Here is a 16,268-nt window from a genome sequence, read left to right on the forward strand (position 1 = left end):
AATAGTGTTCCAACACGTGGTAGGTACTTAAAAATGTTAACTGAACTGGTTAATTAGCAATATAGAGTCATAGGAAATTATAATAGTAAATTCTCAAAGATGGACTTAAGTAATATTGATAACATATTCTTTGCTATATAGATTAGGTGGGAATCATGCTTTACTCAAGAGTTTGCCTCTGAATTTGTAGCATAGTAGAATGCCTCTCTCTTTTTCTAGTGGCAGGTTTCAATGCTAACAGATTTAATGACACTCTCTCAAAAAAAAATATGAAACATTGCAAACCCAAAAAAAAATAGAATAACTGACAACAAATGAATTATTTAAGAAGATAAATAATTATAAATAATATAAATAATTATCCAAAGGCATATTTAGGAGAGGTTTTTTATATTTAAGATGGAGTGATCTTATATATGTCTGTACTCATTCTTTTCTGTCCTCCGGCCATATACCCAATCCCTTAATTCTGAGTTCCTTTATAATAATCATGAATGAATAGATCAATGAATGAACTAATAAAGTATTTACTAGGCACTTACTGTATGCAAAGTACTGTGCTAATCACTGGGCATACAAACAGGAAAGAAAGACAGGCCTATTTTTTAAGGAACTCACATTCTAACAGGGGAGACAACACATATGGAAGGTTTCAGCTGGAAGTCAGATGGAAAGGTCCCATGGTCCTTAGGATATAGCAGCAAAGCAGGTGGTAATTGCCTCTTCTTTGGTGCCATTTCCACTGATAAAACCTTACCAGTTTTATTTTCATCGCTTTAACACTTACAGGAGCAGTTTCAAGGTTGCGTCTCCACACAGGTTGCTTCCTAGGGTGATGGCTCAAACGATGGACTCTGATCATTGCTATTCCCAGGGCTTTGGGGTTCAGGGTCCTATGCTGTCTCCATTGGGATCTGAGGGGAGATTTTGGTCAAGGTAGTGATATGGTATTCGCACATGTTGTCTTCTCTCTTTCTGTTGTATGTGCCTTGTTGCTTGGCACCTGCCCTGTGGCTGGCAAATGGTTGTCAGTTGGTTTGGAGATGGTTGGAGGGCTCTAAAAGTGTTGCTTCCCTAGATGATGGTTGTAAGGGCTTGACTAGAAGTAGGACCAGGCATCTGTGGGATGCTGCCACATAAGCTTTTCTGCTTTTCTGCTTGTTGGTGGCAGTTTATCAGCAAGTGTGGCTTGTAGTGAGGAGGAAAATGAGGCCCCTTCTTGATGCTGATTTCTCTCCTCAATGATGGCTTCAGGTGCTAGGCTGAAAACAAGTCTGTGGTATGGGAGACACTGCTTATTACCAAGGCTCTGGGGTTCAAGGAGTGATGTTTCCATCACTCTAAGGGAATGGTGGTTAAGGTGGTGGCGGTGATTTGACTTGTTTGGCACATTATACCTCTTGTGTTTTTCCCAGGTTGCATTGCTACTTCAGGTAGGATGATTTGCCTACCCTGAGAGTGGTAGTTGGCATAAGATTTAGAGCCTTTAGAAAGGGAAGCTGTGATCATGTGATTCAAAGTCCAGTAGACCTGTCAGTATGTGAGTTGACATATAAACAATGGAAACTCAGATGTATGAAATGAGAGACTCAGATAATCTGAAGAAAGAGCGATTTAACATCCAAATTTGTTTAATAGATACTTCTTTTATTAATGACTCCTCCTGGATCTTCAATCCATGAAGGGGACAGTACTTAGATTAGAAACATTTTACCAATGTTTCAAGAAGGAATATGTGAGTGTGGGGGACATAATGAGTTACAGAGAAAATAAGACTTATTATTTAGCTGAATAGGAATAGAAAAAGAGAGAAACCAGAATCTCGGGAAGTCTTATAATAAATTTGGATTTAAGGGTATAATATATTCCAATACCGGGGGAAGATAGTTCTGTGTCACCCAAAGATGCAAAGCTCAAACTTCATCCAACCTCCCTGTTTGCTTTTTCCTTTGACCTCTAAATCATCTTCCCTTCCTATTGTCTTTCAAGTTGAAGTAGAATTTCAGGGTAAGGCTATCCTGACAGAATGAGTTTGGAGAAGTGATTTTAAGGATGGAAGGATAAAAGAGGAACTAGCAAACTGTTTCAGGCCAAATGGAGGAAGCCTAGAAAAATGCACAGGAATTAAGAGGAGACAAAATGAGCAAAGGAAGTCAGGCAGAATGTGATGAGTCTTATCAGAGTAAAGAAAGCAAAATGTGAAGCCAGGAGGGTAAATTGAAATATGTCTAATGTCATAAATTGAAGCAGATTGTCAGTGCATAAAGTTGGCCCTGAGACCCTCAGCCTCTTTAATATCTCAAGCAATAATTTCCTAAGTGGAATCTTCCTCATTTCTAATAGTCACAGCAGCTTCCCAAAAAGATTAACTTACCCCCAAGAAGTGATTTATATCCTGGAATTTCTTGACTCAAGGTGTGTTAAGAAAAATACTGGCATGATTGGAAATGAGTAAAACAAACTCCAGGGGGACACACTGCTGTGCTAAACAGTGAAAGGGACTTAAGTAATCTTCTGGGTTACGCCTGGATTGACAAGTACATACATATTTATGTATAGTTCCTATCTACTGCAAAACGATGTTAGATGAAACAACGTTACAAGGAACAGTTGATTCCACAAGAACAATGTTATAAACAGACAGTTGCCTAGATTTATGTTACAGCAGATTTTCACAATCTTATTTTTCATTTTGGTTATAATGTTATTGCAGAAGGATGTTTATTGGGGATAACAATTCACAGAGTATGCCTGTATACTATTTTTAATGTTCTATAGAGAAGAAGCTAATTCATTTGAGAACCCCAGACAAACTTTTGCCAATGAATTCACAGGGGGAAATGGATATGTTGGGTTTTGAGTTTGAGGTAAGGAGTTGGAATTTGGGAAACCAATATAAAACTTTGAAGGGTAAAAGTAGGTATCAGGTCAAAGCAGATATTGGGTCAGGAGCTAGGCACACAGGGAGGGAAGAAGGACAATGTGGAGACCAAAACAAGGTGGACAGACCAATGTCCAGGTAAAAACTCAAGAACCAGATCTGTAGAATCTGAAAGGGCAGGAGCTGTCAGCAACAAAGAGGGCCTCATTAGCACAAGTGACCCTTTAGCTGATTCCATTGTTTTGAAATGGTTTCTTTTAAAACAGGAACTAATCCCTGTACATGGCTAGACTCAAATTTATGGGCCAAAAAAAAAAAAAAAAGAGTACCTGGTAAGAGTAAGACAAAAGAGGTACAGAAAGAATAAATGAAATGAATGAAAGAAAAGCATTTATTAAGCTGATTATGTGCCAAGTGGTAACACTAGATATAAAGACAAAAAATGATTTTAAAAAAGTAATAAGTTTCTGTCCTCAAGGAACTTATATTGTAGTAGTGGGAGATAATATGAATAGGGGGAGTGATAGCCACAATGTTAACAGGGATGATTAGTGGAGCCATGGGAGAGTAGATTTCTTTCTAGTAGTGCAGGCAGTATTGATTTGATTCTGTTTCTTGGAAGGAGGGAGTGGTCTGAAATCAAAGAGTAGGCCAAGGAGGCAGGTGCTAAGGTGCATGAGATGTAGTTTGAAGCATGAATGGAGCCTGCACAGAAGTATGGCGTTCGAGGCACTCATCAATCACAAGGGGAGGGGAGAAGGAGTCCCATGATTCAAGACATGAAAAGGTTAATTCAGGCCATGGTATATGATGACATAAGAGTCAAAGTTCCAGAGATCCAATCCTTTAACATAGTGAAAACTGACCTTCTGGTAAGGAAATTCTAATTCTAATGGAATTCAAATTCTCAAATTCTCCCACTCCCAGGAAATAATGTCCAGTTTTTACTATGAACTCATCAGTGGGATAAGCAACCCAAAGCAACCAGTATAAAATGCCTTTTTCTTTCCCCCTTAACAGCAGTTTCAAACCTGGACGTGGAGAGTAAATTGAGTGTCTACTATCGAGCCCCGTGGCACCAGCAAAGAAACATTTTCCTTCCCGCAACAAGGCCCCCCTGTGTAGAGGAGCTGCATCGTCAAGCGAGGCAGAGTCTGCAAGCTCTGCGCAGAGGTAACTGAGGCCAAATGATTAGGGCCTGGCAGCAGAATGGGAAAAGGGTAAAGGAATGATTGGGCCATTGGGGGGTACTGAGATACCTGGTGAGGACATGATAAGAATATGTAGTTAATGATTAAGTGAGTGAATGAATGAATGAGTGAATGAATGAATGAATGAATGATTATAAAGCTCTTACTATGTGCCAAGCACTGTGCTAAGTGCTATGGATTCAAATACAAAAGAAAAGTTGGTTCCTACCCCCCAAGAGCTGACTTAACATTCTAATGGAGGGAGGCACAATATATAGGAGGGTGGAAACCAGGGATGAGTGTTTTGGTTTGGAAAGTCACAAAGATGATCATCTTTGGAGACACAATGGAGAGAGGACTGACCTAAATATATTGCAAAAACAATAATGATTTCTTAACTTCTTTTTCTCTTGGCAATTGAAAACAGATGTTCCAATAAATAATGATGAGAGTCAGTGCCCCTTAAGGATAACTGTTCCAGAACCACTCTCCTTTCATTTTACAACTAGTTTCAAAATGAATGCACTCATTCAACAGATATTTATTGAACCACAACCATGTGCAAAAAGAGAAGAGATTCCAAACTTCAAGGAGCTCAGGATCTTGTTGGTTATCTTCTGTACACAAATAACTTAAGACAAGGCCATCAGTGAACAGCATGAGATGGTGAAAAGAACCCCCACTAGACAAGGAGTCAGAAGGTCTGGGTTCTAGGTCTGGTTCTGTTGCATTGTATAGTAGATCAAACTAGTGGCATGAGGAGACCCAGGTCCAAATCTTGGCTGTATTACTTTATATGACCTTGGGCAAATCACTTAACATTTCTGGGCTAAAATTTCATCTGTAAAATGATGGGGTTGGATTATATGATCTCTGACATTCCTTCTAGATTTAAATTTATGATCTTAGTAGCCATATTACTTTTTTCAAGTCAATTAAGTTTCTCTAAACTTCAGTTTCCCCTTCTATTAAATGAAGATAATTATATCTATCCTGCCTACCTCAGATAATTATGAGGATCAAATAAAATATCAGATTCCAAAATGCCTTAAAACTCTTGAGCACTATAAAAATGTGAGTTATTGTTATAACTCATCATCATAATAATAATAGTGTTAATGATAATGTTGAAGATGGTGGTGGTGGTGGTGGAGGTTGGTGGTGGTGATAAACTACTACATAGAAGGCTAGGTTGGGCTTTAGCCAAGAGGGAATCACTATTGATGAAACCAATAATTCTGGAACAATCTATTGTAAGAGCCTAGCCAAACCAAGCCTTTTAGTTGACGTTATTTTTGTCATTGTTACTTTTAACTAATGATGATTGGTTGTATTTTTTTTTTAGGACTCAATCAGTATTCAACTATTAATGAGGGAATATTGTTCACCATTATGGTGTTTTTGCCCTAATAGTAACATTAGAAGTTAAGGAAATGAAGTTACCATGGGGTTCCCAAGAAATAATCCTAAAGGAAAGAACAGAAGTAGTGATACCCTGTACCTTGGAAGGAAAGGTAGTAGGCCAATGGCCAATCTGCTTCAAGTCATCTTGGTAGCAATTTAGGGTGCAGTAAAGCTTAACAGAATTGCAGGGAGCAAAAAGTACAAAAATATGATGCCTGTACAAAGAAATACAGGCATCATAACAAACATCATAGAATTAAAATTAAAATGACTTTGAATAAGTCTTCTTCAATGGACAGAGTGCCTTTATTCACAAGATAATGTAATTCTGCCATCTTGTGGCCAAGAATAGTGCCTACAAATGCCCACAGTGGAGAAAAGTGAATGAGGATGACCCTTCCTGAGCCTTATTAGTCAGATGCTTTCTAAAAACCAACATTCTACTGAACCCAGAGCTAAGTACTTGGATAAGAATCTCTTCCTTTCATTTTTATGGTCCAACCAGAAACTGTTCTCCCTAGCTACTTTGCTTACTATGTTGTGTTTGTGTGTGTGTGTGTGTGTGTGTGTGTGTGTGTGTGTGTGTATGTGTGTGTATGTATGTGCATGTGCATGCAGACACTTGGGGGAGGGGGGTTGAGTCCCATTGTTAAGAAAAAACAGGGATTCTATCTGGTTCCAAGGATCACCTCTGGGCGGGGAGAGAACCTTATAATCTATATGATTTCAGAAGGGACAAAGGTCCTACCTGCTGGCTGATTCTTGAAATTCCTTTAATTAGAAAAGACTAAGAACTCCTTTATTTAGTAATTTAAGGTTTACAAAGAACTTTTCCATGTAACAGCCCTATAAGAGTGGCAGAAACCAAAGGCTTTGTCTCATATTAATAAGGTTTAAAATAAAGATACAACAGAGAGGTGAGGGGAAAGATGTTTATGTTAAATTAATTCTTACTATGGTACAAGTGACTGACACTAGATCTCAGATTTTGATAGAAAGGAATAAAGAAGGAGGGCACCAGGTTGCAGGGTAGGAAGAGATGAAAGAGGAATCTGGTACCACTAAACCTAAGAAGTTTATCAGAGCACGATGGACAGAGCTGTGAACTAGGAGTCAAGACGGAGTTTCCAGTCGTAACCTCTTGCCAGCTATGTGGAATCATTTCATGGAATCATTTCACTTCTCTGCACTGTAGTTTCTTCACCTGTAAAATGAAAGGATTTGACTAGATCATCTCCAAGGTTTCTTCCATATCTTTCATCTTATGATTCTGCTTCACAACTTTTGCCTAAGCCCATCCCTATACTTTATATAGTAATAACAGAGCCTCTTCGATCCAAATAAAAGAGGGCTGCCCAGAAGGCCCTGGCCTGGGCCTTTTTTTTTTCCTTCTTCATGTTCTCTTCATTTGTCAATATCATCTATTCCTATGACTTTAATTATTGGGCCCCTTCTCTCTCTTTCTATCTCTGTCTCCGTAACTGTTTTTATCTATCTCTTTCTCTCCCTTTTTCTCTTTAACTGACTCTTTCTGTCAGTCTCTCTCTCATATAGGTGTGTATATACATATCACACACATGAACATACATACATGCATCTGTACATGTGTATTTACTGCCTCACTATCTGCCCTGAGCTCTCTTGGTTGACCAGTATTTATTGAGTAGCCATGAAATGTCAGGCATTGTACTAGGTATTGGAGGTACAAGTACAAAGGACAAAATAATCCCTACTTGTAATGACTTAACATTTCTAATATGGGAGATAACGACGCAAAATATAAAGTTAATAAACACAAATATACACAAAGTAGTTAAATACAAGGAAATTTGGGAGGGAGAGCACAAACAGTTGGGGGAGGGGGTTGAAAAGCCTACCTGCAGAAGATGATGCCTGGGTTGCATCTTTAAGGGAAGAGAGGGACTCAGTGAGGCAGAAACAAGGAAGGAGTGCAATCGGCGCCAAGTTTGGAAATGGGAGATGGAGTGTCGAATGTGAGGGACTGATAGAAGATCAGGTGTGTTAGATTACAGAGTTTGGAATGGGAAGCAATGTCCCGTGAAGTTGGAAAAATAATTAGGAATCAGGTTGTTCAGAGTTTTAAAAGATTACCAGGTTTTATATTTTATCCTGGAGGTAATAGGGAGCTACTGGAGTTATTTGAACAGGGGAGTCACTTGGTCAGATCTGTGCCCAAGAAAAATTACCTTGGCAATAGTATGGAGATGTACTGAAGTAGTGTGAGATTTTGAGTCAGGGAGACTAATTGTTAAAATAATCTATTATTTTAGGTAAATTTATTATTTAGAGGCAATACAGGTCTGAATTAAGGTGGTAGCTGGGTAAGCAGAGAGGAGATGGATTTGAAAGATTGCTGTGAAGACAGAAACAGCAAGATCTGGCAACTGATATGTGGGGTGAGGAAGGGTGAGAAGTCTAGGATAGGATAATGCTCTGGTCCCCAGATCTCCAACTACCTGATAAACGTTTCCACCTCCAAGTCTTGACATTTCCTTAAACTCAGCATATAAAAAAATCACACTCCTCCTCTTACTCCCTAACACTTCTCCAAACTTCCCTATGTCTATTAATGGCACCATCATTCTCACTTCATAATGTCATGATCAGCCTCAGCTCCTCACTCCCCCTCCCCCTACATAACCAATTAGTTGCCAAATCTTTGTCTTTCTACCTCCATTACATCTTTCATATATGTTTCCTTCTCTTACTCACACAGCTACAACTCTAATACAAGGCTTCATCACCTCTATCCTAGGCTATTCTAATAGCCTTCTAATTGGTCTCCCTGCCTCAAGCCTTTTCCTACTCCAATCCATTCTCTAATGCAATCGCAAGGGTGGTTTTCCTTAAGGACACATGACCATGTCACTCCCCTACTTGTTAGATTTCATTAGCTTATCTCCAGCATAAAATAGAAATTCTTCTACTTGGCTTTCAAAGCCCTTAAAACTTTATCCCCAAACTATCTTTCTAGTCTCATTATGCATTATTTCTCTTCTCAAACTCAACTGTCCAGTCAAACTGATCTTGTCTCTGTTCTTCCCACACAACACTCCATTTCACACCTTAGTGCCTTTACAGTGATTGTCTCCCATGCCTGGAATACACTCCTTCCTTATCTCCAGCTCACAGAATCCCTCTTTTCCTTAAGACACAGTTCAAGCACAACCTTCTACATAAGGCCTTACTTAGTTCCACTTGGTAGTACCCTCCCTCATATTTAACTGCCTTGTATTCTATATAAACTTAGATGTACGTGTTCTCTCTCCCAGTAGAATGGAAATGCCTCAGAATAGGGATTGTTTTGTTTCCTTTCACTGTAGCCCTAGTGACTAGAATAGTATCTGGCACATAGAAAGTGTAAAACTGTTCTGCAATTTATAGTCTTAGAAATTTGCTTGTGAGGCCCTGAGGTTATGACTGGCCCAAGGTCCCACAACCAGCATGTCAGAGGCAGGACTTCAACCAAGGTCTTCTTTACTGCAAGGTCAACTCTCTATACATAACACTATCTTGCCTCTTCTTTTAAGGACATGCATTCCATTTTCAGGGATCTCTAATTGTTAGGAAGATGTTTATACTGAGAGAATATTCACTTCCTTAGAACTTCCACCCATTTGTATGTGTTCTGTTCTCTTGGAAGTAGATAAAATAAGACCTCTTCCATATGAGAGCCCTTCAGATATTTGAATATAATTGTAGTTTCCCTTTCAAGGCTGAGCATCTATATCTGGAGGCTAAATGTCTTGGCTAGAGGCAGTGTGGTATAGTGGACCATGTGTTGGACTTGGGGTCAGAGGAAATATGACTTTGAATTCCACCTCTGGCACTATACTGTTTTCAAGGTGTGATGCTGGGCAAATCACTTAACCTCTGTCTGCCTCAGTTTTCTCATCTGTAAAATGGGGATAATAAGAGCACCTCCCTGGGTTGTTGTAAGGATCAAATGAGGTAATGTTTGTAAAGCACTTTGCAAACCTTAAAGGTTATATAAATGCTAGTTAGTATTGTTATTGTGAAGCTCAAACAAAATAACGAACTAAAGCCCTACATCAATTATGATTACAATTCTTTTATTTTTTCCTCAAATGGCATGGTTTCCAGACTCCTCTCCATTCTGGTTGCTTCTTCTGAACACCCTCTGATTTTTCAGTGTTCTTCTCAAAATATTGTGCCCAGAATTAAGCACAATACTCCAGAACTATTCTGAGATATGCCTCTCTTAAATTCTTCCTATTTCTGAGTCTTGATAGTTAACAAATGTAATAGTTATATGTGTCTTATATATTTGGAATATCTCCAATTTGGGCCTGTGAGTGAATGACCATACCAAAGAAATGTCAATAATCTACAACAATGGGTTGAATTTAATCAGAGAAAGTTTAATCTTAGGTTCAAAATTAACTTTTTGAGGGAGGTGGGAATAATAGTTAAGACAATAATTCCTATGGAAAAAATCCAGGAGTGTTAGAGGACCACAGTCTCAATGTCAGTCAAGAATATTACATGGAAGTCATAAAGTGAACATGATCTTAGATTACACTGACAGGCATTCTTTAGAAAATGGAGGGGTGATTGCACTAATCAGACTATATCTGGAATATTGTGTTCAGTTTAGCGTGCTGTATTTCAGGAAGGATTATTAATTGGAGAATGTCCAAAAAGGTGAGAACAGATGGTAAAGGGCCTTGATGAGACCATGCCATACCATTGAGACCTTGAGATCATTCATCTGAATTGAGGATACTTAGCCTAGGGAAGAGAAGACTTAGGGAGGACATGTCAGCTGTCCTCTGCTTTTTTGAAGGACTGGCATGTGAAAAAGGGATTAGACTTGATCTGCTTGGCTCCAGAGTACAAAACAAGATGCACTGAGTGGAAATTGCAAAAATGCAAATTTAGGTTTGAGACAGAAAAATATTTCTAATAATTAGAGCCATGCAAAAGTGAAAAGGGCTGATCTGGGAGTATCACCCTCACCATCATCATTATAACAATCATAACATTTATATAAGGCTTTACAGTTTGCCAAACACTTGACAAATATCATCTTACTTTGTCCTCACAACTCTGGGAGGGAGGTGCTATTATGTCATCCTCATTTTATAGTTGAGGAAACTGAGGCAGATAGGGGTTGTGACTTATCTAGGATCAAACACTTAATAAGTGTCTAAATCCAGATTTGAACTCAGATCTTCCTAACCCCAGGTCTAGTGAGCTATTTACTGTGCCACCTCATGACCTAAAACTAGAGGCTTACAATCAAAGGTTCATCAAAGGAGATGCTACAGAAGGTACTTCTTGGAATAAATGTCCTTTGAGATTCTTTCCAACTCTGAGATGCTGGGATTGTATGACCAATCTTTCCCAAGAGGGAAACCACCTAGTCTACATTGCTATTCCAAACCAGCTATAATAGCAACACATTTTAAAAGAATGTTATTCATTCCAACATATTTGTAATAAGTACAATTTTTGAAATAAACATACAAAATCATGAAATCCATTAGTTGTAATATGATTAGTTACTGAGAGAACTTGTTTTTGTTTTTTTGTTGGGTTTTTGTCTTTTTTTTTTGGTGAGGCTATCAGGGTAAGTGACTTGCCCAAGGTCACACAGGTAGTACGTGTCAAGTGTTTGGTCTGAGGCCGGATTTGAACTCAGGTCCTCCTGACTTCAGGGCCGGTGCTCTATCACCGCACCACCTAGCTGCCCCGAGAGAACTTGTTGTCTAACTCCCATGCCCATGTAATGGGTCAATAAATCTGGGGTCTAGCTCAATTTTTCAGCAATTTTCTGTTTGAGGCAACAAGGTGGCAGAGTAGATAGAGCACTGGGACAGGAGTCATAAAGACCTGAGTCAAAATCTAGCCTCAGATATTTACTAACTACGTCATCCTGGGTAAATCACTTAACCTTTGCATTCCTGTTTCCTCACCTGTAAAATTGAGATAATGATAGCACCAATACCACCTCCCCCCTTCCACTGTTACTCAAATGAGATAATATTTGTAAAGCACTTAGCATACTGCCTGGCACAGAATAGGTACTTAACAAATGTTTGTTTCCTTCCTTTGTGCTTCAGTTACACTCTCTTGCTCAGCTTCCTCAGCTGTAAAATTAACAGGATGGATAATGTGATCTCTATTGTCCCTTCCAGCTCTAAGATTCTTTGTTTTCTGGCTGTAAGGTAGCTCACCTTTAAGGACCTGACAGACAACAGAACTAGCTCCCCATGCATAGGTGACTGTTTACTGTGTTTATCTGGAGTGAAGATCAATGGTACAGTTGGGTTTCAATGGGCTAGAATGTTTCTCTACATTTGAACGGAGTAGCTCGGATTGTATATGTGTCATAGAATCTACACATATTTAGCCTTCACTCAATTGTCCATGTTATATAATGAGGATAGCATCACAAATAGCCTTACCAGTTTCCAATTTCTACTCTACCCCTACCCCCCACCCCTAACCATTTTTGCAAGAACTGCTAGCAATAACTTCGTCTGACTCTTTTGAATGTTTTCTCTTCCTTTTTTCCCCACCCACTTTGGTCATGGTGCTAAAGAGCAACATTGTCCAAGAAGCTGGAAAAGGAAGGAGGAGAAACAAGGAAACAAAGATTGGACGGTTAATTCCTTACTAACAGAGACTAAACTATTCAAATATAGTTCTACATAAATAGAAAAACCTAGGGTTGAAATTTGATTTATCTGGCTAAATATCTAAGATAGGATAGGATATTGATAATGGCCCATATTTATTTAGTGTTTTAAAGTTTGGTGCTTGAACTTGACAATAGTTCTATAAAGTAATGCTGTCATTCCCATTTTACAATGGAGGAAACTCAGACTAAGTTACTTGCCCAAGGTCACACAGCTTGTTAGTTATCACAGCTAATAAATATAATAGCTCTCTGTGTCTATATATTACAATTAACATGTGGAAATTCTCCCATTTATAGACAGATGTGCCTATGAATGAATGGGTATTCCAAAGATATCTCAACAAACTAGTGAATACTGGAGAAGGGATTTGAACCTAGGTCTTCCTGGCTGAGTCAGAAACTGTATCAAATTGGGGAGAGGGAGGCAGGTGGAGCAAGAAGAAGGATGGAAGAAACTGAAGGGGAAGGAAGAACTAGTTCCTCTTGCATGCCCAGGACAAAATTTCATATTGTGTGCATTGGTCAAAGGGGTATTTTGAAACTAGAACTAGACTAGGACTCTATCTTCGATTATCTGATAGCTGGCACTCACTCATATGGTCAGTTACATGGCTCAAGGCTGATGGCAGGTAGTTTATGAGTGAAGCCTAGGCACAGTGCAAATGCTTCCATAAATTGACCTAAGAACCATAACCCAGTTGAGGCTTTATCAAAACTGACAGATGGCTATGGATTCATAAGAGTATTAAGGGATCCTTTTCTTTAGCATTTTAATACTGGCAGGATATCTTCCTCACCACTTCCTTATTTCCCTGCCTAGCTAACCCTCCTGCCTACCCACAAGAGATTGAAAGCTCACTGGGGGAAGGTAGTATTTCTTTTTGCCTTTGTATCTCAATGCCTAGTCTAGTGCATATAGTGAGTGCTAAATGAAGATAGAACTATGGACTAGACCTGTGGTTTCACTGTTATAAGGAGCTCCTGGTTGAGGAAATTTCCTATACCAAAGCAAGTTAGCATCTCCTTTGAAACTTACAATTTAAAATTTGTTTAGAGCATAAAGAGATTAAGTAACCTGCCCAGGGTCACATAGGCAGTATATGGTGGGACCTGAACCCAGGTCTTCTTGGCTACAAATGCAACTCTCTATCCATAGCACACTGCCTCTGTCTTAATAAATGGCTTTTTAAATGGAATTGTTAAACTCTATGAGGTAAGCAATATAAGTATTATTATCTTCATTTTATAGATAGAGAATTTGAGGCTCAGAGACCTTAATGACTTAACGACACACACACAGCTAAAAGCAACAAGTATGTGACTTAAATCTATGTCTCCTAACTCCAAATCCAGGTCTCTTTTCCCTAGTTTTAAGTGATTCTTATTTTCATCATGATTAATAGTTCCCACAAAGTACACAACACCATTTGAGACATGTGGTGTTGATAGTTTAGTTGAGCTGTCCCTAGCCAAATGAAATATATTGTTTTTACTCAAAATATAGTAAATTTATACATTTCCCCTTGATGTTTTCACTTTAAAGTGGAGAAAGAAAAGGAAATCATCTGGGCACCTTGGACCTGGACTGCTGGCCACCCTCAGTATCCTTCATCAGGGTTTATACTGCCATTTACTAAAGAATTATGACTCATCTAGGGTTATAGAGCAAGTTCATTGAAGCCATCCCTTTAGCAATTCTGTACTCTATTTTTTTTAAAGACCCCAAGTTAGAGATTAGTAAATCATGGGAAAATATTAACATTTAAGATTTCCTTTTCTATCAAGTTTCTCTAAAATACACTTGATCTAAAGGAATAAATAAGGATAAATAAGCTCCAGTTCACCATTACTATCTTTCCATAGGGTTACAGGTAATTCGTGGATGCTGCCATTCCTGTTTCTTAGCCCAGGGCAAATAAAGAGAAGGGCTAAGAGTGAAGAATGGAGTTGAAAAGACGGGAATATTAATGATTTCTTCCTTCTTATCTTAATGAGTGATGCTTTTAGCCTTCCTTGTTAGGGTCAAAGTTGATTGCACCTTATTCAAAAAGAATTTAAAAGCTTCTCATTTCATTGGAAGGAAAAAGATGGTTGGAAAAGAGAGAGAAATTGAATAAACTTTTCATCTCAGAAGATGTGTATGGTCTGGGTAGGTGTTAAGATGGAACATGTCAATGTATAGTTTAATCCAATATAGTTCTTCTTTTGGGGCTCTCCTCAGTCTTGTGACTCTTTTAGAGTCTATCTTCTCAACCTGTAACTCTGAACCCTCAATTCCATGAAATCTCTTCTATTCCAGCTAACAAACACAGAAAAAACAGACAGCATGTGATGAATTGAATGAAAGGTAAATAGACCCATCAATTAAACATTAAGGGTTCTGGGCACCCAACCCCTCTGCCACTTCAAGCAAGTTTCTTGGGAGTACTAGACTTGGTTCCCAACACAGAGGGAGGGAGATAATTAATGATTCATGGAAAGTTGCTAGAGAAATTCTTGATGGTAGTGGGCTGCAGATGATCACAGAAGCCATAGCTGTTCTCCAAGGCTGAGTTCACATAATTGGTGCCCATGGCTAGCTCTATGGGACTGTTAACTTATGGCCATAAGCCTTCTACCAGGTTCCTCTCCCTTGCCTGTTCCTTTTAGCTGCCTCTGTCTTGCTCTTCATCAGACCTCTCCCTGGTCTTTTCAAAACCTTCCATGCTCAGAGTCTCTTCATGCTTAGAACTCATATTCAACCTTTCAGGACATGGATTTCCGGAAAGTGCATAAATTAGGAATAAATGTAATATAAGCAATTGGATTTATATAGAAATCACATAAATTCCAAGTTAAATAAACAACATATAAATATATACTTAAATGGATCTATGATCTGGATGGCATGTATATTCGCTCTAATGGTAGAGAACCCATCCACACCTTTCTATCCTGTGCATTTCTTATCCTTTTTCCTCCTATAAACCCACAAAGGAGAGAATTAACCCGATGATCTAGAAGCCTCCTCTAGGTCTTCTACCTTTTTATAGTGTTCTATTAAGGCTTTCTGCTATCCCTTACCTTGACTGGTCAATCTCCTCTCTTGTCTGGATATTTTTCCCACCACTTCTTGCATGCCAGACATGTTTAATAATATGACAAAGGCTAGTAAGATCCACCATGAATCTGTCTATTGATGTGAAATTTTGATTCTTTGGAGATTATGGTGTCTCATGACTGCCAGATATATAGTATTACAGGGAGAATATGGGCATTAAACAGATGGGGGTTTGTGTCATCTAGTAACTTGAGACTGTTGAAAGCATTTTTAGTTTCCAAGGTGAGAATGATTTATACTGACATCAAGAGTATCCTTGAGGAAACTACAAGAAAGGAAACAGCAAGCTTTTGCAGATGATTTTCAACAGCAGGCTTCCTCATCTTCACAGTCACACAATTAACTGGAAGGTATAGAGTACACAATATTCTGCTTTTTCAAATTATTCATTGGGTGAAAAAAATCTTTTAACTCAAAGCAAAAGCACTGTTTTAAAGATTGCTTCTCCCATATGATGCCACTCTATTAGGTACAATGAAATGGTATAGGGAATCCAGAATTCCTGAATTATGGCGGGACAGTGTGCTGGAGGGGGTAGGCTTTTGGGTTGTTTATTTTTTTTAAGCCTAGTGTTCAAGGATTGTAAAGAACAGAGTGAGTGGAGGTGAATAGATAGGTTATTCTAGGCATGAAAGATACAGTATAAATAAAAAATTACCAGCAGAGGATGAAGAAGAACAATGTTTTCCCTACCTACAGAGAACATGAATGCAGTTGATAAGGGTGGATAATGAGTAAAGCCCACACTCAGTGATAACCCAATCTAGAGGACTTTTAGAAGGATAGTGATATGCTTTAATGAGTGAGCTGGGTGAATAATTGTGAGTATACTCTGTATGTATCCTGCATGTATCTTTCACAGGAGAGGGACTTATTTTGTGTTACTACCTTTCTTTGAATCCTCAGCTCAGTGCCTGTCACAAAGTAGACAATTAATAAATATTTGGTGATTGATTGACTGAAGCAGGGACTTGAGTTGGAGAGTTCTATGAGGAAAAATCTGAC

General features: G+C 38.7%; 1 protein-coding gene across 1 annotated transcript in view; it reads left to right on the plus strand.

The window, feature by feature from the left end:
• Window positions 1-16,268, plus strand: part of NHS (NHS actin remodeling regulator) — a 424,713-nt gene that overhangs the window by 368,942 nt on the left and 39,503 nt on the right. Inside the window, exon 2 of the mRNA XM_027835426.1 lies at window positions 3,902-4,054. Coding sequence (XP_027691227.1) covers window positions 3,902-4,054 — 153 coding nt within the window. The remainder of the gene's footprint in view (window positions 1-3,901; window positions 4,055-16,268) is intronic.

The sequence above is a fragment of the Vombatus ursinus genome, unplaced genomic scaffold (genome assembly GCF_900497805.2).
Source record: "Vombatus ursinus unplaced genomic scaffold, bare-nosed wombat genome assembly UNPS02014814.1, whole genome shotgun sequence".
NCBI classification, from domain to species: Eukaryota; Metazoa; Chordata; class Mammalia; order Diprotodontia; family Vombatidae; genus Vombatus; species Vombatus ursinus.